Source organism: Girardinichthys multiradiatus, chromosome X, assembly GCF_021462225.1.
Source record: "Girardinichthys multiradiatus isolate DD_20200921_A chromosome X, DD_fGirMul_XY1, whole genome shotgun sequence".
Classification (NCBI taxonomy): Eukaryota; Metazoa; Chordata; class Actinopteri; order Cyprinodontiformes; family Goodeidae; genus Girardinichthys; species Girardinichthys multiradiatus.
Window position 1 is genome coordinate 34644814 of NC_061817.1, and position 23223 is coordinate 34668036.

At 40.1% G+C, this 23223-nt stretch overlaps 1 protein-coding gene across 2 annotated transcripts in view; it reads left to right on the forward strand.

Moving 5' to 3' along the window:
* LOC124862864 (synaptotagmin-C-like) overlaps positions 1-23223 on the forward strand; it is a 55314-nt gene that overhangs the window by 13126 nt on the left and 18965 nt on the right. For both annotated transcript variants that reach the window (XM_047357045.1, XM_047357044.1), the window contains exons 4-6: positions 10825-11205; positions 13737-13845; positions 16395-16571. In XM_047357045.1, the coding sequence (XP_047213001.1) occupies positions 10825-11205; positions 13737-13845; positions 16395-16571 (667 nt within the window). The remainder of the gene's footprint in view (positions 1-10824; positions 11206-13736; positions 13846-16394; positions 16572-23223) is intronic.

Sequence of the window (23223 nt, forward strand, 5' to 3'; positions counted from 1 at the left end):
TTGCACCCAGTGCAGGCAGTTTGGTACTTTTTTCAGACCTTGGCAAAGTGGTGATGCTCTGAGTGAACCTTGGAGCAAATTATATGGTAATCAGCAATTGTTTAGAAATTGATTTGAAAGACTTTCCCCCCTTGTTTATATTTTTAGGTCTTTTGAGATCTTTTGTGAGTTTTTTTGGAGTGTGTTTTACAAGGAGGGAGAATGTGCAAAATAAATCATTCATCCATCACACAGAGCTTAATTTGTAGCTCACAGCAACAGGTGTGGGAGGGGGAGCTTTACTATATAATCCATATAAACAGAGAAAATTCTGGAAAAAATTGTTTTGCAAAAAAGAGTTAAAACCTTTGGACCAGGATGTCTTAAAAGCTTTGTGGGTTTAAAAGTTATTTTTAATAGAACGAGTGTACTACATTATTTTTCTGGAGGTTTTAAGACCTAAGATATCTAAATCCAAGGACTGGGTGTGAACTGCTTTTCTAGGATTTGTGCTATTTTATTTATTATAGACAACAACAAAAATATTAAACAATCTGACAGCAGAATCAGAAAACATATAACCATTTTATGTGAACACAGAGAACAGGAGGAAACTAGTGCATATTTGGCTTCTGTACTGTGATCATGATCACTAATATGTCTTCTTAACTGGCTTTTATGAGCAGTGAACTTGCACCAAAATTACTGGGCTTAATTGGGCTTATTATTATTTTAAATAACCATAAGCACATGAGAGAGGCTCCTTGATTTCTCATACATCTTACTAAATCAAAGGAGTTACTATGAAGAAATGCTTTCTTATCAAAAAGAACTGACTGAACGAAAATGTGTTCACTCACATTTTTGTGCAATAAAAGGGAGAAAATGAAACTGTATCTGAAAAATTAGGGTTTAATCAAACACTCTTGTTCATGCTTTAAACATGTCAGAGTTGGCTTCTGCTTCTTTCAAACGAGTCACGAGCCGTTGCTAGGTATGGATTATGCTCAGCCTTAAATCTATGACCATGAAATTGTGGTTTCATGGTCATGGTGGAGGAGGAAGCAGCAATAGACCTCAAACATTCCCTGTAGAATAAACAGCTTTCCTTCTGGGCATACAGTTTGCTCAAGATGTTTCAAAATGTATTTAGAGCTGCCTCATGGAGCTGCTTTGAATGTATACAAATACATTTTCCACCTTATGAAAACAACTAAAGATAGCTTTCATTTCCAGGTCGGTGTATTCAGGAAGACCACAGATGCTGTGCCCTTGGAGGGGGAATAATAGATCTTAACAGACAGCTTTGGAGTCTCCGGGGAAATAATTTAAAAAACCATTTTCCGACTCCAAAAAAAGGATGCTACCCTTTTTTATTTCTTTTATCAAAGAACAAATATAATAATCAAAAATATGTTATCAGTATTGACATATCACAAAACAACACCGAGTAACTGGTGAGTGGCAACTACGACAAGTCAGATGATCTGAGGAGCATTCCTGTTTAAGGGTTGTTTGAAGCAATGAGGACTCAGAAAAACAGATCATGAAATATTCATGTTGTATAATGAAATTGCGATGGTTACAGTCATTGCATTTCTTTTAAGATGTCCAAAGGGATACAGACACTGTTATTTATATATACAGTTAATCACAAAATTATTCATACCCCAGGCAGATTTCGTTTTAAAGTAATTTTTTAATTTCATCAACATGTTCGATCCAACTGGAATAAATAGTAGCGTTTTCATGGCTTGAATCTGATTGAGAATCTGTCCAGGGAGTAAGATTAGGGTGATGGAAAGGAGGCCTTCCAAACTCCTTTGAGATCATCAATGAAAATAAGTCATTAAAATACCAGTAGAAACATGCAAAAAGCTGCTCAGCAATTATAAGAGGGGTTTGATTGCTGTAAAGCTAAATACAAATATTTCCAATGATTTATAAGAACAGTTTAAATAATTTTTAACATTGCGTTTTTTTAATAACATGTAAAGAAAAACTAATAAATTTTTTTCCTCAGCACTGATATCCATTTTGCTGTGTTTTATTATCAGTTGAGATATGCCTGCCTCATTTGCCATTAGAAACAAACTTCTTGGTTAATAAAAATATTTTTAAACCTACTTCTTGCAGGGGTATGAATAATTCTGGGCTTAACTGTATATGTATTAGTGCAAGTTCACTGCTCATAAAAGGCAGTTTTAAGTTAAGAAAACATACAGGTCCTTCTAAAAAAATTAGCATATTGTGATAAAGTTCATTATTTTCCATAATGTAATGATGAAAATTTAACATTCATATATTTTAGATTCATTGCACACTAACTGAAATATTTCAGGTCTTTTATTGTCTTAATACGGATGATTGTGGCATACAGCTCATGAAAACCCAAAATTCCTATCTCACAAAATTAGCATATTTCATCCGACCAATAAAAGAAAAGTGTTTTTAATACAAAAAACGTCAACTTTCAAATAATCATGTACAGTTATGCACTCAATACTTGGTCGGGAATCCTTCGGCAGAAATGTCTGCTTCAATGCGGCGTGGCATGGAGGCAATCAGCCTGTGGCACTGCTGAGGTCTTATGGAGGCCCAGGATGCTTCGATAGCGGCCTTTAGCTCATCCAGAGTGTTGGGTCTTGAGTCTCTCAACGTTCTCTTCACAATATCCCACAGATTCTCTATGGGGTTCAGGTCAGGAGAGTTGGCAGGCCAATTGAGCACAGTGATACCATGGTCAGTAAACCATTTACCAGTGGTTTTGGCACTGTGAGCAGGTGCCAGGTCGTGCTGAAAAATGAAATCTTCATCTCCATAAAGCTTTTCAGCAGATGGAAGCATGAAGTGCTCCAAAATCTCCTGATAGCTAGCTGCATTGACCCTGCCCTTGATAAAACACAGTGGACCAACACCAGCAGCTGACACGGCACCCCAGACCATCACTGACTGTGGGTACTTGACACTGGACTTCTGGCATTTTGGCATTTCCTTCTCCGCAGTCTTCCTCCAGACTCTGGCACCTTGATTTCCGAATGACATGCAGAATTTGCTTTCATCCAAAAAAGTACTTTGGACCACTGAGCAACAGTCCAGTGCTGCTTCTCTGTAGCCCAGGTCAGGCGCTTCTGCTGCTGTTTCTGGTTCAAAAGTGGCTTGACCTGGGGAATGCGGAACCTGTAGCCCATTTCCTGCACACGCTTGTGCACGGTGGCTCTGGATGTTTCTACTCCAGACTCAGTCCACTGCTTCCGCAGGTCCCCCAAGGTCTGGAATCGGCCCTTCTCCACAATCTTCCTCAGGGTCCGGTCACCTCTTCTCGATGTGCAGCGTTTTCTGCCACACTTTTTCCTTCCCACAGACTTCCCACTGAGGTGCCTTGATACAGCACTCTGGGAACAGCCTATTCGTTCAGAAATTTCTTTCTGTGTCTTATCCTCTTGCTTGAGGGTTTCAATAGTGGCCTTCTGGACAGCAGTCGGGTCGGCAGTCGTAAGACTGCCTCCATGATTGGGGTTTTGAGTGATGAACCAGGCTGGGAGTTTTAAAGGCCTCAGGAATCTTTTGCAGGTGTTTAGAGTTAACTCGTTGATTCAGATGATTAGGTTCATAGCTCGTTTAGAGACCCTTTTAATTATATGCTAATTTTGTGAGATAGGAATTTTGGGTTTTCATGAGCTGTATGCCAAAATCATCCGTATTAAGACAATGAAAGACCTGAAATATTTCAGTTAGTGTGCAATGAATCTAAAATATATGAATGTTAAATTTTCATCATGACATTATGGAAAATAATGAACTTTATCACAATATGCTAATATTTTGAGAAGGACCTGTATTTACCACAAAACCTATGGAATTTTATCCATGGACTGTATTAGTGTCTGGCTCCATAGTGGTGCATTGGGTAGCAATGCTCCCTTGCAGCAAGAAGGACTCGGGTTCGAGTCACCTGCCCCAGGGCCCTAAATGGATAAGTAGTTATAGATGATGGATGGAGGTATATGTCTCTGTCTGAGAGTCTAGGTATATTGTAAACGTTTTTAAACCCTTTTGTAAAAGCAGCAGTAAGAACAAACTATTATAATAATGGTTATGGGCAATATGTAATGTATAAACGTTTGAACATGGATGATATAAAGGGGAAATAAGTGCCTTGTTCTGTTCTAATATTTGGTGAGTGAAGGTAGCTGGAAGGGCCCCAAATTATATTCTGTTTAGGGCCCCATACAGCCTTGAACTGGCACTCAGAAGGCTCCACTGCTTTTAAATCATTTGTGTGGCAGGATTTTGGGTACTCAGAAATGTACTTGTACAGCTGTTAGCTACAAACAAAACAAAAACTGACATCTTCTTTGTAGTTTGCTGTCAGTGCTAAGTAAAGGGCATTTCTATTTTTTTATTACTCTGCACTGCCTTTCATCCTTTCACACTATCTAAATCTAAAACAAGATCAAAATTAGACTGATTGCACATTTTTCAAAACACAGTTTCTGGTTTGTGAGACATGTATTCCCTTTATATGTTTTAATTGTTTCCAAAATAGTATTAAGATCTTGTGCCCGTAACGTCTCATCTCATAAGCTGGCTGTATTGTCACACCGCTAATGGTCAGTTAGCATCACAATCATGTTTTTGGATTGCTGGAGGAAGTAGGAGTACGCAGAGAGAACCTATATGGGCATAAGGAGAACGCCTAGGACATTTTGTCAACTGCACCAACATGCGGCTCACCTAAAGATCATTATTTTTGTATTGACCACAATAATACTATCTCCCCAAATCATGCAATATCACATTACTGTGTAATTAAGTGATTGCTGCAGTGATCATAAAAGAGGCAGTGTTATGTAAACCAATCTTCCTGTTTATCTGCTGAGTTGGTATTGTGTGTGGGTTCCCATGGGATGTTTGGATGTGCTACACCGATTACCATGGATCTGTTGCTCAGTGCAGATTAGCTCAGTATGGCTATCGTGACTCCTGAGTTTTGGATGACTCTGTGCAGAAATGTTAGGCCACAGTTTTAGGTGTCGAGCTCCCCGCTTTAGGAGCTGTGATATTCCTGCGTTTGCTGATGGAAGTGTCCGATCTCTCAGAGGGCTGCCGATTGCCGAAAGCTGTCAGCGAATGGCTTGTGTAAGCAGCAGAGATGCGTTTGATGTAGAGCATTGTACGACTCCCAGTGGGGGTTGCGTCAGTCGCTGACTGACAGGGAGCCTCAGACGCTCCTCACGGCGAGCTTCAGAGGCCTGATACCCACCCACCAACCCGGCTGCCTGCTGACTCGCTCTTTATGCTTTGTGGATTAGTGACGGATCTCTGGCAGGATCAGTGCTCGAGATGGTACAGTGACTGCCCTAAAGAGACACAAATGGAGGAGAGCGGTTTTTGCCCCCGACTGTCGCTGCACACATTTGATCACACCAGTGACTTATCAGTGCACAATGATCTCTCAGCTTGACACAACTTACCTCTCCTTTTGTTTTTCTCCAACAGATCCATGCATTAACCTTTCACGTTCTGAAGCTCTCCAGCTCTTCAAGTGTTTTCCTCTAAATCATTGTCAAGTTCCTTCATCTCTGTTTCCACGGTTCTTCCTCTTCCTATTATTGCCTTTTATGTATCTGCTCTTTCACACATAGCATGCTAGTTGTATCGACTTCATGTGCCTTGCAGCCTTTCTCCTCCCTAGCCTCCTCTGTGGAATTGACCCTATCAACTTATATGTCTGTTTCAACACGTGTTCCAGTCCGTCTTTTCCTGCCCTCCTCCACCTAAACCCACCCAGCTCTTCATTTTTTCCCCATCCTGAATTCTCTTTCGCTTCTTATCTCTTCTTCCCCTCATGTTGTTCTCCACCGAGATGGAGCCCACCCCCACTCCACCTTCTCCGCACTCGAATCATATCTTTTGAACAAGTGCTGATTAATGACATACACAGACTGATGAATAATTCACCAACAAGAGACAAGAAAGCAGAGGAGAGGGAAAAGGGTGACAACAAAGAAGCAGATGGTGAAGGAAAGCGTGCGGAGGACAAGACAGCAATGATGTAACCCACAGATAGATGATTGGCTTTATGTGGGATTGTCACATATAAAATAGTTAATAGTTAATATTGTTTAGCTGTGATTGTCTAGTGATGGAACCATTTAGAAAGCATTTTGTCAGTTAAACATGGCTAATCTTTGGTCCTGTGGTCTGGAAGCAATTCAAGAGGCCAAAAGATGCAGTGTTTGCTGAGAAGCCTCTGGGGGGATAGGCCAGGCATACACAGTCTGCAGATCTTTGTAATGAGTCTACTTGGTCTACTCACAAACTATGCATATTCATGTTCAGAGCTCTGGGACTCAGATCACTGTGAGCTCTCATTGGTCCTCTTTTGTCAAGACAGTCATCATACCCAAATATGCTATTTATAAAATGACTTCAAATGGTCCAGGATAAGAATAAATATTCATTGTATATTTAGTCTATTTATCTATAAATATTTACGCAACATTTTCAGGCACCAGCATGTGCTGAAGTTGGAAAGCACATGTTTTTAATTACAGTTGTGGTCAGAAGCTTATGATGCCTTACAAAACTATTTACATCCTTATAACCTCTTCACATTTTTGTTACAACCACAAACTTCAATGTATGTCATTGGGATTTTGTGTGACAAATGAACACAAAGTTGTGCATAGCTGCAGTGTGGAAAAACTGGTTTTCAAAATCTATTACAAATAAAAATTTAAAATGTGTGGCTCTCATGTATTCACAACTCCTTAGTCAATACATTGTAATAACCTGATTTTACAGCAGTCACAGACGAAAGCCTTTTGGGATATGTCTCATAACAGAAATCTTGCCACAGATACTTAATTTGATTTAGGTCTGGGCTATAACTGGTCAATTCTAACATGTTTAGAGTCATTGTTCAGATGGAGGGTGACACTTCACCTCAACCTCAAGTCTTTTGCAGTCTCTAACAGGTTTTCTTCAGGCTGTCCTGTATTTATCTCCCTCCATCTTCCCAACTGACCAGCATGCTTTTCCCTGCTAAACACAAGGATTTGCATGTAGGCCAGAAAGTTCTATTTTGGTCCTATCTGAGCACGGCACCTTATTTCACATGTTTGCTGGGTCCCCTGCATAGTTTGTGGCAAACTGTAATTGAAACTTCTTATGGCTGTCTTTCAACAAGGGCTTTTTTCCACTAAACCATAGATGGAAGGATTGTGGAGTGACCAGCTATGCTGCTGTTGACATATTCTCCCACCTGAGCTGTGGATCTCTGCAACCCCTCCAGAGTTACAATGTGCCTGTTGGCTGCTTCTGTGGTTCATCCTCTCTTTGACTGTCAGTTTAGGTAGTCAACAGTGTCTTGGTAGGTTTGTAAATGCCATACTCTCCCCATGTCCAGATGATGGATTGAAAAGAGCTCTGTGAGATGTTCAAAGCTTGGGATAAACTTTTATAATCTAACTCAGCTTTAAAATTCTCCACAACTTTCTACCTGATCTGTCTGGGATCAAGGGAACAGTCCAGTTTGTTTATGTTAATGATAAATCTTTTTCATGCTTTAATGTGTGGCGTACCACAGGGTTCAGTGCTTGGGCTATTTCGTTTTACTAAATATATCCGCCCTCTTGGTAAGTAGGTCAGACAGCATGGAATAAATTTCCACTGTGATAATTATGATACTCAGCTATAGTTATCCATAAATCATGATGAAAACAATCAGTTAGGTAAACTACAGGCATGTGTCAAAGACATAAACACAAGGATGACTTTAAATTTTCTGCTTTTAACTTCAGACAGAAGTTGTCATCTTTGACTGTAATCTTTGAAAAAGAGACGTAACCTGGATAGTATTAAATTGGTTTTGATAATAAAGTAAAGTACCTCAGTGTTATCTTTGACTAGGACATATCATTTAAATCTCATTTAAACAGGTTTCTAGGACTTCCTTTTTCTATCCTGTCCCAGAGTAATGCAGAGAAACTAGTCCGAGGATTTGTTACTTCGAGGCTGGACCATATAATTCTTTACTATCAGGAAATCCAAACATTTCAGTTAAAAGCCTTCAGCTGATCCAAAACACTGCAGTGAGAGTCTTAATAAAAACTGAAAAGATACATCATATTTCTCTTATTTATTTGTTACTTTTATCTTTATCTTCTCTGTTTTCTAATCTTTTCTGAAGCTACAACTGACCTGGCGTTTCTGTTTTGCTGTGACACCTTTCTGGCCCATTGGCTGAGCTATTGCTGCCAACAACTTCATGTGTTTATCTATAGATGATACATTTGGCCCCATCTTTCTGTGTTTAACCCTGTCTCTCTCCTCAGAGCGTTTGTGTTTAGCTGTGTTCCTCTTCTAGATGAAGCCACTAAGAAAGCTTCTACTGCCATTAACGCTTTACTTTTTCTTTAACATGGAAAGTACCCCAAGACCAGTGCTTCTTTGTTTTTTGTGTGTTTACTCTGTCTTCTGAAACCCCAAGTCAGTCGCAGCAGATTTCATGCAACACTGAGCCATGTTCTGCTGGATGTTTCTTCTTGTTAAAAAGGGATTTTACTTTCCATTATTGCCACATGCATGCTCAGTAACCAGTTACCGGTTGGCATGATAAAACTTGATTGCACTTGATTATAACTCAGATCCAACTGGAATGTACGTAAATTAATTTGAATTTATCTATATGATTGGACTGGTTGAATTAAAAAGTGCCTTGACATGACAAATGTGGTGAAATAGCAGCGTATAGATGGACTGTACCGAAGCTGAATAAAAAATAAAAAAAACATTTGACCCCAATGACAAGAAGCACACAATATTGTCAAAAGTATTTGTTTGTCTACTTTAATCTGTAAGGTCCAATTTGTTGATGGAGCCACCGTTGCCAGCAACTGCAACTTCAGATATTCTCTAAACATCTTCCACAGGGTTTAGGAGAGTGTTCATAGTTAGATGAGAAAACCAGAATTGCAGCCTGTGCTCTAATTCATCCCAAATGTTTTCAAGAAGGTTGAGGTTTGGACTCTATGCAGGCCAGTCAAGTTTATCCTCAGCAAAGTGTATACACCTGCAGCCATGGAGGTGATTGGAACACCCGAATTCATCGATTTGGTGGTGGGACCCAATACTTTTTTTGAGAAAGTCCAGGTAAAGCTTTCAGACATATCAACAGTGTATTAACTGTAAAGCATGGTGGTGGCAGCATCATGTCATAGGGCTGTTTCATTTTTCAGTGTAACAGGTGCTTTGCACAAACTCAAATTAACAGCTAGATGGCTGAATTTAGACACAGTTGGGTGTTCTTATGGGACAATGGAACCAAACACATCTAAACTGTCTGAACTGGAATGAATCAGGCAGACTATCATCAGACAACTGGACTGCCATTCCCAAACCCTTGACCTTAATCTCACTGAAATTTTTGGGATGATACTTTAAATCCAGTTATGTTCCAGACAATCTACCTATTCTGAAAAGGAGAGTTGTCAAATATCCAGCCAGGATGATCCTGGTGCTTATTGATTGTCAGAAATATTCTGTAGTCAGGGTGCAAGTTGGTGGTAAAACCTAACCAAATATATATAATAATAAATCACTGAATCATATAGAGTATATGTAAACCTCTAACTGGAGCTATGTGTTGTATTTGATGGAGGCCTTCGTTGGAGATGTCCTGCTCTTTTACTCTGTCAAGCTTTTTGGTTTAATTGAGTCATTGTCTCCACTGGCTCCACCATTTCCCCCTTAACCTGTCAGAGATTAAAAGGCTCATAACGTTGAAGAAATGCAGGATGACATCACTGTGGGTGTGTTTTTGTTTTATATTAATTGCCTCTCTCATCATTGCCTCCTCCTATCTCATCTCATTTTTCCTTCCTCAGGAAATCCGACCGTGTTTGCCCCCATTTTCAGCCCAGGATTTAAATGCTGGATAAAAGCTTCAGAGAATAGCTGCAAATGACACTTTATGCTTGTAGCAGGTTCCAAGTGCTGCTGCGTGATGTGTGATTTGTAGATATTGTGGTAATGGTGTATTTGTGGTGTTTACTGTTGATTTGTTTGGCATATGCATGATGTCTTAATAGCAGGCACTTGGAGACGAGGTTGTTGTTTTTACTCCTGTTGGTGACATTCATGGTGGCGTAGATCTGTCAGATGCACTAGCGAGATAGTTTAAGATCTCAAATGATGAATCCTACCTCATCATTTGGGCTTTACAACATTAGGTACCCATTTATTCGCCTCTTAAGGTAAAACACGATTGTTGCAAATCACAAACTTTTCACCAGGGGTGTGGTTTGTGTTGCGATTAGAACAAAAAGAACCTATCAGTTTGAGCTGGATGTACTTTTAGGTGCTACTTTGTTGATGATTTTCTCTCAAAACCCCCAGTTGGTCGTGGCAGATGGCCACTCACACTGAGTCTGGTTCTGCTGGAGGGTTCTTCCTGTTAAAAGGGAATTTTTCCTCTCCACTGTCGCTACATGCATGCTCAGTATGAGGGATTGCTGCCAAGTCAACGCCAGTGACTGTCCACTGTCTCTACATGCTCATCCAGGAGGAGTGAATGTTACAAATCTCTGACTTGATGCAATCTGCTGGGTTTCCTTAGATAGAAAAACCTTTTATCCAATTTGAATAAATAACTGAATCTGACTAAACTATTCCATGGTTAGGATTAATTGGAATGTATGTGTCTGCCTTCAGACGACATGTGTTGTGAATTGGCGCTATATAAATAAGCTGAATTGAATTTTCTTCTGTAAAACCCCATCAAAGCTACATGTTCTTAACTTTTCTCTTTTCCCTCCATTTTTATTTTTCCATCTGCAGAAATCTCTGTCAGTCTGCTGTCGGTCATTGTGACGTTCTGTGGCATCGTCCTTCTCTCTGTCTCCCTGTTTGTCTCTTGGAAACTCTGCTGGCTGCCATGGCGAGACAAGGAGGGTGGGGGGCTGAGCCTGACGTCGGGGCTGCTGCCTGGAACTGGTGGTCTCGGAGGAGCAGCAGGGCCATCCCTTTTACCCCCTCTGCTGCAAAGGAAGGAGGGCCACTCCTCATCCTCGCTCTACCCCTCACTGGGGCAGCAGGGACACCCCCACTTCTCTGACCTGGTGGGGCTGGAGAGGGGGGAGGGTGGAGGGGGAGTTGGAGGGCCAAACGAGACCCAGGAGCACTCATACCTGGATATGGACTCCTACCCCAACAATGCTGGTGAGAAATGCCAAGCTCACTGATATACATGCTTTTCCCCACCCTGCATCTAAGAGTTAGTCAATGCCTCCTTTACAGAACTGACCAAAGGCCTGGAGTCCTTCATTGGACTCAATTATTTATATTTTTCTTCCAAGCAACCAAGGCTTTCTCAATGTCTTCCAATGTTTTCTTTGGACCTTTTTTTATTATTAAAGTGCCTGAAAAAAGACAACAAAATATATTTCTTTAAAAATGATCAGAAAGCAGACTGAAAATTGGTGAAAAGGCAGCCAAAGAAAAAAAAAAAAACAATCAAACCAATCAACCAAAGACCTTCTGGGGAATTATTGATGAAGATCACCTTAAAAGATTCGAGCATCAGGTTGAGTGGGAGAAAAATGTAAGGAAGTTAGTTCAACACTGACGCTCTCATTAAGTTTATTCTACTGATGGAAAAATAAAAACTATGCACTAATAATTTATTTGCTACTTTTTTCCACAATAAGTCCTGTAATGTTTTCAGGTACTGCTCTTTCCACACTTTTCAGCACTCCTGGTAACAAATGTGTCAAATAAATTCATCTTTAATTGCAGCAGAAAAATTCAACCTTTCATATGAACATGTTTATTGAAATATACCCCTAATATAGATCAATCGCGAGACCTGGGACTCTTACTATTAGTTAAGTATATTAAGTCAAAAGGGCAAGAATATAATAACAAAAAGAGGATCAACAGCCATTATTTTGTGTTAATCTAAAGCGCTCTCATCCATCATCCAACATTTATAGCAAAATTACGCTTTTATTATTTCATTTGTTTATTAGCTTACTTTTTTTTTTTACCATGTTTTGGGTCATTATCCTGTTGAAAGACCCAATGACCACCTATTTCAATTCAATTCAGTTCAATTTTATTTTTATTGGTTTTTAACCCGAGAGTGTTATTTAAAATCTTCTGGTATTTTAAAGAGCTCATGATGTCCAGCGCTCTAACAAGGTTCCCGTGGGCTTTTGAAAGAAAAGTGGCCCATAGCATCACAGATCCTCCACTGCACTTAGCCAGGGGCATAAGGTACTTTTATTGATCCTTTCTTTTGCACTAGACCAAGGGTCAGCAACCTTTACAGCCTGAGAGCCATTCTGACCTTCGGTCTAGCTAAAACAAATTTCTTTAGAGCCACAATAGCAAGACGACTCTTCATCAAAAAGCTTGTTTTCATAACACCTACTATAGGAAATTTGTTTAGATTTGAATCTTTTTTCTTTTTTTAAGTTTAAAACATTTTCATAATTTATTTTTACTGAGAACAACATCAACAAACATAGTTTGTTACCTACTGAAAAGTAAATTAGTTAATAAAAAAAGATCCTTACACTATTAGTGTCATTCCTTTTGCAAGTGTTATGTATTTCTTGCATGAAAACAGAGGAACATTTGCTACGGCTAGCATTTTTTAAATTATCTTTACATCTTAGAACATTGCTTTTTAGCATTTTTGGCCAGTTATGAAGAGCCACCGTAGAGGAGCTAAAGAGCCATATGCGGCTCTGGAACTGCAGGTTGTGGACCTGTGCGCTAGACCCACCCGAAGTGTTTTGGATCTTAAGCTCAGTCTCATCTGACCAAAGCATGCAGTTCTACCTAAAATCACAGTAGTGTTCAGCAAACACCACATTTACTTTTTTGAAGGTAGGACAAAAAGGCTTTTTCCTTCAATGCCAGTTGGCAAGTAGACAGCATCGTGGTTGCCATGGAGATGTGGGGACCCCATGATACTACTCTTTGCTATGGTTCTGTAACATAGATCTTTTGAAGGCTGTTTTGTTTTACTTCCCCTACTACCCCACTTCATTTGTGTTGTGGCAAGCTAAATCTCAGTTCAGGTTCTTCCTTCGTTGTTAATTATTGCTCGGACTGCAGAAATGGGCAAGTTTACTTGAATAGCACGTTGTCTGGTTTTTCCAGTTCTCAAAAGTAGCTAAGCTATGCTACGTCATATTTATTCTCCCTGAAGTCATTGATTTAATTAATAAAATTCACTCACTCTGATCCAGCTAAACAAGTAAAGAATGAATTGAAATAATTATTTAGTTGTATTTATTTGATAGAAAAAAATTGTTTTAGTATTTGGTGTCATATAAAACCTTATCAGCAAGATGAACATGATGATAATTAAATATTTATATTTTAACACGTGATCAGAAAGGTAATTATGTATGCAATCATAAGCAAATAATCAGCAAAGCTCTCTGATAATCTAATAATCATTTTAAGAATACAAAGCTAAGACTGGAACTGTAGCTGATTTTTTAATTAGATTTTCCAGCAGATTGTTATTCTGCTGTTGAGTTTTTGCAGCTCTGCAATGCTGCTGAACGTCATTCATTATTTACAGAGATAAGTAAGGTGGCTGCCCTTTTTTAACAACTCTACATGCCCTTTTATCGTCTGACGTTATTCAACAAACCAGTCTTTTTTGTAATTATTACAGCTGAACTGATGGAAGCATTAAATAAAAGACATTGGACTGTTTTTTGCTTTGGTAGGGACTCTGAAGTTGAGTCAAACGTCGCCAGATGTTCCCAACTCAGAGGGGGGAGCGCATCCCAATAAGGACCTGCCCAACGCCCATTCCCAGCAGCAGGTCACCCCACGGTCAGTGCAGAGTCTGATGTGTGTTTGTTGGTGTAGAATAAAGTAAAAGCTCCTTTAAGGTATTGAAAGGTTGTTTTTGTATATGATATAAACTGATGGAAAAAAATGTGCCTCAACACCAACTTTTAATTCCATTTTGACATAAACTCATTAGACATATAGCACAAAAACTGCCAATCTTCTCAGTTGTGGACGCCCAAGCAAGGTCACCCTAAGGTCAGATTCTGCAATGCTCAGAGAAACTTTTCACATTGCATCCAAAAAAAACTTGATTTGTTTGATGTCCTCGGGACAGAAAAAAAAATTTAAAATAGAAGATGTTTGGGAGGTAATGCACAGCAAAACCTGGTTATGATGATGGATTAAGATAATTGCCACCAATTCTTTTTTTTAAACAGTCCAACAACATCTTAACAAATAGAGATTATACAGCACTGTCTTGATCAGATGTAACAAACTGTAAGGTGTTCTGATCAAGGCCCAACATTACAATTATCCAATGATGTTGCAGTGATGTCATATCTCTACGACTACGGCAAAGTAGTAGAGAGTGTATGATATTAGCTGTATTCAGAAACTAAGTTTAAAAGTAAACTTTGGCTTTCATTTAGAAGGATAGAGCAGCAACATGTATTTGTCTGATGCACACCATGGCTTTATAAATGTTGCAGATGACGATGCCTTACATTATTCTTTATTTCAAGCATGATTAGACTTAATTTAGGCTAGGCTAAAGCAATGTATGCAATATTTGCAACGTTTAAGGTAGATTAATGCTACTAGACAACTGTATTTAGCGTTTCGTAGCATTTTGTTTCCATAGTCAGGGAATAAATTAGGTCCAAACACACCACAAACACTCATCATTTTTGTATTTATGTTTAGCCTATGACTGTTTGAACACCCAAACAATAATGTAAGCTATTTCCATGTGCAATAATTCAGAAAGGCATGTCATATTAGAATCTCCTTTAAGTCTGAGACCATGACTCTCCACCTAAAAAAGTGGTTTGCTCCCTCTGAATTGGGGGTCGGTTTGTGCCTCAAGGGGTTTAAGTATCTTGGTGTGTTGCTCACGAGTAATGGTAGGATGGAATGGGAGATGGAGAGATGGATTGGGGCTTCGTCTGTAGTAATACAGGTGCTGCCCCAGTCTGTTGTGGTGAAAAAGAGCTGAGCCAAAAAGCAAAGCTTTAATTAAAGGGATATTGATCATTACCCAAATAACAAAATCCTGGATACAAGCTGAGCGTCCTCCGTAGGGTGGCTGGACTCAGCCGTAGAGATAGGGTGGGTAACTCCGTCAACCAGCAAGAGCTGAAAGTAGAGCTGCTGCTTCTCTGCATTAAAAGGAGTCAGTTTGAGGTGGTTCTGGCATCTGATAAGGATGTCTCCAAGATGCCTGTCTTTGAAGGATTTTAGGCATGTCCCACTCGGAGGGAACCCCGGGGATGACCCAGAACAGGAGGAACTATATATTCTTTTATATGACATCACCTCAACATGATTGAATAATGTTAGTAAAAACGTTTGTAGGCCAGCACCGAAACCAATCACAGATCATGCATAACGGTTTATTACTGCAGCTGTCTCCACATTTTACATATAGAGGGTTAGAGCTGGTGATAAAATATGTTTTCCAAGTCAGAATCAGGATCCTTGGCTGATTTGTTTTTAACTAGAGCTGGGCAACTTTGATGTCTTAAAAATGTACATACATACAGTAAAATATTAAAATTAGACTTAAAAATTTAATGAGCCCCAACATCTCAGAGCTTTTAACAAACTTAAAAGCGTAACTGTTACTGGTATCCATTTGACCTTATTGTGGTCAATTGTGGGCACCCCTGTTTGATTTAGCTCCGACCTGAACGTTCATACCCGCCGGTTCTTGTACAGCCTTCTCGACAGTTGAATATGAAGCGTTTTGTTTAACAAATACACGGGGTAAAGCAAGAACACAATTATTTTAGCAAATATTCAGCAGAGCATCTGAGGGGAAGTAAACAAGGTCCTGCTATTGACCAATTAAAATACTGTTGGAACTTAACGATGCACAAACAAAAACCTGCCAAGAGATGAAGCACTTCAAGTTATTGCAAATATTCATTCATGCAGTTGAATTTGTTGTTTTCACACACTGACTCTGTGTTATGGCCTAGTTTTCATCAAATGAACTCCAGATGTGGGATTTAGCATGATTTACTCTTCATCTTAGATTTTATTAACCTAACTTCAATATAGTGGATAGTTTTTATTATTTTCTAATAAGATCAAATGTAAGCATTGTCAGTGTGTGCTCATATTTTTATGAGCCATTTACATTTTGTCTTACCCCTCAACATATTTTAAACCTGTAAAACATTTTTATTAGATTTGAATCGGATTCAGTGCATTTTATAAATAACTAGGACTTTTGCATGTGTAAAGGAGTAGTCCAAAAATGGCACAAGAAAATAACCCCGCAGAATCACCAAGTTGCACAGCATCTTGTTTGTGTTTTCGTATTAGCTTTGCTTATATTCCTGGTTTCTTATGTGTGTGCTTAGACCCAAGCCCATGACTCACCAGCTCTCCAGCCCTGACTTCCACGGTGAAGAGAAGGAGCAGGTTACCTGCATCGGGCAGATCAAGCCAGAACTTTACAGACCCAAAGGCGATCAGGGCGAAGGCAAACAGGGCGACACCTGTGGGAAGATCTGCTTCTTGCTGCGCTACGCCTTCAAGTAAGCAATCCAAGGCAGCCTAAACATTCTCACAGTGGGCTCCGTTTTCAAAATATGGAGCAGTTTTACACTCAAAACTAATTTAATAAATAAAGTTTAACCGCTAAAATGTGAGCATTACATCATCATCAGCATAGATATTTTTCCACTGGTCAATTAAACCTAAGTTTGAACTACTTGACTAGTTGTGATTAACCTTCCAGGATTTATGAGTGTAAACAATCAACCATGCAGTCATTTTGCACTGACCCATGTACTGTATTTGGATGGACTCCAGGCAGATTTTAACAATTAGCTTATCTGCCATTCTTGTTTTTAAAACAATGTCGTGAGTCCGGCCCACATTTTATGCATAGTACCGCACACTTCCTTTGATTCTGTGATGCCCCCGAGCTCTGTGAAATCTTGCACCGAGTAGCCGGCTTGATTGGGTTATGTGTGAAGGAGAAGAAGTGGCCTAAACAGGGTATCTTGTTAATGTGTAAATCACAAAAACATAATCTAAAAAGACACAATGAAAGTCTTGAACAGACACTAGGTCTTTTGACACAGCACTTCCTGCAGCCTGACGTTCCTTCCTCTTGCATTGGTGTGAAGTTTGAAATGACTGAAGCAGTTTGGGAGAAGAAGTTTGTCCTCTCCAGTTACACCAATAAGTGATCAAAGGTGACTGTCAGGGTATCTGGCACAGTGGTCACTATAATGATACCACGATGCTAACTTCCTATGTGTAAGCACACCTTGGTAGGACTGAATGACTAAAGGCACCGTAAGAAGATATTCTTTGTAGCAAGGTTATGGAACCATTGGAGGTGATTTTCCACCAGCTAGCTTTCCACGGTTTGTTTTTTCTGTTTCCACTTCTAAAGCACCGACTCTTGGGCTGTAAAACGGATCGGATTCTGTGTTGCCACTAACTCACTAGGCCAGAGAACAGAAGCACCATGTAAATAGCTTAGCGTAGACTTATAGAGTCCAGCAACCAATTAGATTTTAAACTCCTGAAATAGCTTCCATTCTTAGTGCAAGTAATTTAACACAGAACGATAAAAACACAGAGCAAATAGGTACGGCATCGGAAAACACAAACTGTGTCTTTCATCGTATCACTGTTTAATATAACACTGTTGCATAGTGATTGACTTTGCTTTCACAATCACTCTTTAAAGGTGAATTTATAAAATATATCTTTGTTTATAAACTCTGTTTGGTCTTTAAGTTTTGGGGTGAGGTATTTATAAATCCTGCTCATATCAGTGTATGTAAATTCTGGTTGCAGTGACATTTACAGATATTGTTGAGTCTTTTAGTATCACCAGTAGGCATTTATAATTCCTGCTTGAAACAAACTATGTTAATAGGCACATTATGTTACTGCTGAAAGGTCATACCTGTCAGTCTGCTTTGTATAGAATATTTTATAAGTACTGGCTATTATTATTATTATTGAACTGCATGACATAGAGAAAGTGTTTTGTACTTTGTTTTTACCTCCCAAAACAATGCTAATACAGTAATTTCTGTACATAAACTCCCTGATCTGTGACGTAATAATCTGGCTCCATGGAGGGTCTCTTCTTAGCTATTTTTATAAAACCGGCTGAGATCCGGTTCAAACACCAAACATGGTCTATCACTAGAACTGCTATTAAGAGAAGTGAATTAAGCAATTTCTGTCAGGAATTTTTTGTTGTTTATCAGATGGGAGAGTTTCTTGTGATTGATAAAAACAACACGTCTTTTATTTACCGTGTGGCGCAGACTTGTCGTGTTAGTGAAATATTGTACCTGGTTGATACTGTGATGCATAGTTGATAGTAAGGTGAGCACAGGAAGCATGCACCGAGGTGCCAGAGGGAGCTGAGTGGGGGGAGAAGGACATGTTGGGGTCTATGGGTGGAGCTTGTTGGGTCTCAGCTGGTAGTTCTGTATTTCTGCCTCCCCTGACACGTTGAAACATTGCAAAGCGTGAAAGTGCTGATGGTCAGAAAAAAGAAAGGGAGCGACAATTTCATTCATGAATTATATATATGTGAGCCGGTTTTAACAGCAAGCCTGCCAACGCATAATACCAGCAGACAGTGTTACTGTCAAAGGACAAATGCAGAGAATTAGCAGGGGAGCTTGACTGAGAAAAGGCTTAATGACAAAAGCTATTCCTGTGTCCCCTTTTCACATTTAGAAAGCCACTAGATAATTTCTGTCCCTCTGTAGTTACACTGAAGAGAAGGAACCCAGGAGGAAAAACAAAGGTGGGCAATGTTGCAAACCCATGTGTGTGCAGACACTCCCATCAAGGTGCGTCAGCGTTGGAGCTGTGATAGGATTTGTATGTTAATGTGTGAGACCCCACCGTTTGTAGTGTTAAAAGTCAGCAACAACAATGCCAGTCTTGCTCAGGTCCTCTGGGAAAGGCATTTCTATTGACAATCCCATTAAAAGCTGACACATTTCCACAGAGGGAATAACGGCGCATTTTCTGTATTTTCTGCCAGGAATAAGGTGTTGAAGTTCTGTTTGAGCTGTAATAGGTGTATTCTCTGCAGTAGGCCTCTGGGATGGAGTATAACATCAGGTTTGGTTCAGGCTCGTGTATTGTTCTGTAACAAGACACGTGAGTGCAGGTAAACCTGCAACAAATACAAGGTGACTTCCTTTCTTTCCAGTTATTGTTTATCTGATAAATTATCTTGTGAATTAATTCAAAAATTTTAATATTTATCTTAAAGTGTACCATCATGCAGAGGTTTGCCCTTTTCATCATTTTGATTCGACCTGACTGCAGAGGAGGCATGTTTTTATGAGTGTATTAGCTGGATCTGAGTCAGGGGTAAACACTGGTCCAACTTTACCACGATTGTGATGTCAACATGCAAATCCTGTGGACATTAGCTGCTGTGGGGTCACTGTTGCAGTTTGCCCCACTGATCTGCCCTCAGCCTCCAAGCTCACGATGTCCTTCTACAGCAGCAAATGAAGTGCTGACAGCCTCGTTAACACATGGAGACACAGCCTAACGAGGTCTGATTAAAAGTCTCAGAGATGTCCTCATCTTCATCTGGCAATTAAATACATAATTAACGGTGTGTGAGATCCGGCCACGGCTGTGTTGCGAAACGTTTGTATGTAAAGACGTTATCACCAGCATGCTCGCCTGTGAATATATTACTTGTTTGTTTGCGTGACAAAGAAATATTCTCTGTCCTGCTGCATTTGTGCCTAGATTGTTCTGTGCAAGAAGAGGCTGTGAGGCTATTTTTATCCAAGGCTGCTGATTGTCCAATTTCTAACAAATGTGTGCAATATTTAAACATATTTTTGTGTGGAAAAATATGACAAAAGCTCTACAGCTACAAGGCAAAACATTGTGATCAGCCCCCTGAAGCTTTTTGAAGCAGTCTGAGTGGCTTGTTTCTGAAAACATGCCACTGAATTTCATCAGTTTCCTGCCTGGGGACACCGAAGGCCTGAGTAACACTTTCTGAGTATTATTCTTTCAGCCACTCCTAAGCAAAGTCTGTCTTAACAATTCTTTGCTACTCTAGAGAAATGATGTTGCCATGGTGGAGTTGTGATTCGTTAGATTTGACCACATTTCAGCTAACAATATAATGGAAAAATATGCAATTACACTATTGGTTGCAATTAACCCCCTATTTCCCAGCTTCGGCATGTCGTCACTAAAATCCATCTTCTGCTGTGAGCATTGAGAGCAGGGAGACTTTGTCCAATTGGCCACATACAGGGGTTGGACAATGAAACTGAAACACCTGGTTTTAGACCACAATAATTTATTAGTATGGTGTAGGGCCTCCTTTTGCGGCCAATACAGCATCAATTCGTCTTGGTAATGACATATACAAGTCCTGCACAGTGGTCAGAGGGATTTTCAGCCATTCTTCTTGCAGGATAGTGGCCAGGTCACTACGTGATACTGGTGGAGGAAAACGTTTCCTGACTCGCTCCTCCAAAACACCCCAAAGTGGCTAAATAATATTTAGATCTGATGACTGTGCAGGCCATGGGAGATGTTCAACTTCACTTTCATGTTCATCAAACCAATCTTTCACCAGTCTTGCTGTGTGTATTGGTGCATTGTCATCCTGATACATGGCACCGCCTTCAGGATACAATGTGTGAACCATTGGATGCACATGGTCCCCAAGAATGGTTCGGTAGTCCTTGGCAGTGACGTGCCCATCTAGCACAAGTATTGGGCCAAGGGAATGCCATGATATGGCAGCCCAAACCATCACTGATCCACCCCCATGCTTCACTCTGGGCATGCAACAGTCTGGGTGGTACGCTTCTTTGGGGCTTCTCCACACCGTAACTCTCCCGGATGTGGGGAAAACAGTAAAGGTGGACTTATCAGAGAACAAGACATGTTTCACATTGTCCACAGACCAAGATTTGCGCTCCTTGCACCATTGAAACCAATGTTTGGCATTGGCATGAGTGACCAAAGGTTTGGCTATAGCAGCCCGGCCGTGTATATTGACCCTGTGGAGCTCCCGACGGACAGTTCTGGTGGAAACAGGAGAGTTGAGGTGCACATTTAATTCTGCCGTGATTTGGGCAGCCCTGGTTTTATGTTTTTTGGATACAATCTGGGTTAGCACCCGAACATCCCTTTCAGACAGCTTCCTCTTGCATCCACAGTTAATCCTGTTGGATGTGGTTCGTCCTTCTTGGTGGTATGCTGACATTATCCTGGATACCGTGGCTCTTGATACGTCACAAAGACTTTCTGTCTTGGTCACAGATGCGCCAGCAAGACGTGCACCAACAATTTGTCATCTTTTGAACTCTGGTATGTCACCCATAATGTTGTGTGCATTTCAATATTTTGAGCAAAACTGTGCTCTTACCCTGCTAATTGAACCTTCACACTCTGCTCTTACTGGTGCAATGTGCAATCAATGAAGACTGGCTACCAGGCTGGTCCAATTTAGCCATGAAACCTCCCACACTAAAAATATTTTACCAGAGATTACTCTGGTGCTTCTCTTTTACGTGATCCATTGGCTTCTGAGTTCAAAGTGCGCACTAGTTGTACTGGAGCCAGGCAGCTGTTCTTAAGGTCCCTGCAGATAGGAGTTGTGGTCCTCAGTTAGGATTGTGTCTGCTTGTCTCTCCAGGGATTTTAAAGTGGTACGCAGTCTGTTGACTGGTCCTTTTTTGGCTTTAAGCAGCAGCAACGGAATGTTGCATTGTGGTGATGCTAAGGGTGGCATAGACTGACTTATGATCAGCCTGCAGGCGGCACTCTTGGTTCTGGCCTGTGTTCAGCTCTGTGATCTGTGCTGTGTCTCAGGTCGGTGTCTCCTCCAACCTGCTGTGAATTTTGTCCATGTCCCTTACCTTGGAGGTGCTCTCCTGGGCTTGGTGGGGGAGTCATTTGTCGTTCTTGTTGTAATGTTTCTGATGAACTCCAACCCCTTCTTCGTTTTCCTTTCTGGTCTTTGTCTAATTCGATCATAGATATCTAGACTAAATTTGGAAGCTATTTGTGTCAAAATGGAAGTTCCCAGTGAGCAACAGACCTGATCTGAATGTAGAAGTTATACATAGACCTCATTTAGACATTTGCCAATGTGAGTTAGATCTGTATATTACATCAGATCAAGCGGAACTTGGGGGAAAAATGCATTTCAACCTGCAGCATCTTAAACAATCGAGCAGCACAGCCTGTGCACAGGCAGCAAGATGCTTTTTTGACAACATCAGACAATTTTCAGTTTGTTGCCATAAAAATTGTGAGCTGTGCAGCAAGACTCGTAATTTTTCAACCATAACTACCACACAGAGCACCAGTGCGACAGAAACGCAGAATGAGCAATGGGGTTCACTTTGGGTTTAAAATTTAATAACAGTTTCGCAAAATGAACATTACACAGATAGTCCTGGACTTTTATATTAGTGGACAACATCAACCTATCTGTATGGATAGCTCATTTCTAAAAAGGACTGGGTTAGCATTCAAAAGATTTTGCTTGTATTATTTTTTTTTCTGCATCTCAGCTAAAGCAGGTCTACATTTAGACTTTTTATAAACATTTTAAACACAAATAAACAGTTTATTATTGCGGGCATAAACATGAGGCGGCCATGTTGGATTTTGAAATTAAGGAGGCTGAGGAATCTTGTAATTTGGAAGTCAGAGTTTTTACTTCAGGGTTCATTACAGTGTATTTTTATTTACTTTGAGCTCTGAAATGACAAATGTCACATGCCATTTCTATCCCAGAGCCAAGTTGGTGAGTAGGTGTGATGAGAGTACTACTTCACTGTGACCCATGGAACTGCAGTAGTACTAACTCTATCATGACAGCTTTATTCATTTAGGTCATGGATTAAGCTGGAAAAGTGCCTGAAAACATGGTCATCTTTAAGACAACTAGGTGAATTACCACCACCCTGTGGTATCAGCAAGACATTACAATGAGGTGCTGCTAAAAATGAGACAATCAATAGTACAACAAAGTCTCTGTCCATCCCTACTATCAATTAAAGTTAATTTCAAGAGATCATCCAGATCTCATTTGGTTTTTCAGTGGTCTCTCCAACCTCACCGTTTGGGGCCACAGCTCTATATAACCATGTGACTACAGACTGAAGGTGCTATAGATAATAAATGAGCTCAGATCAG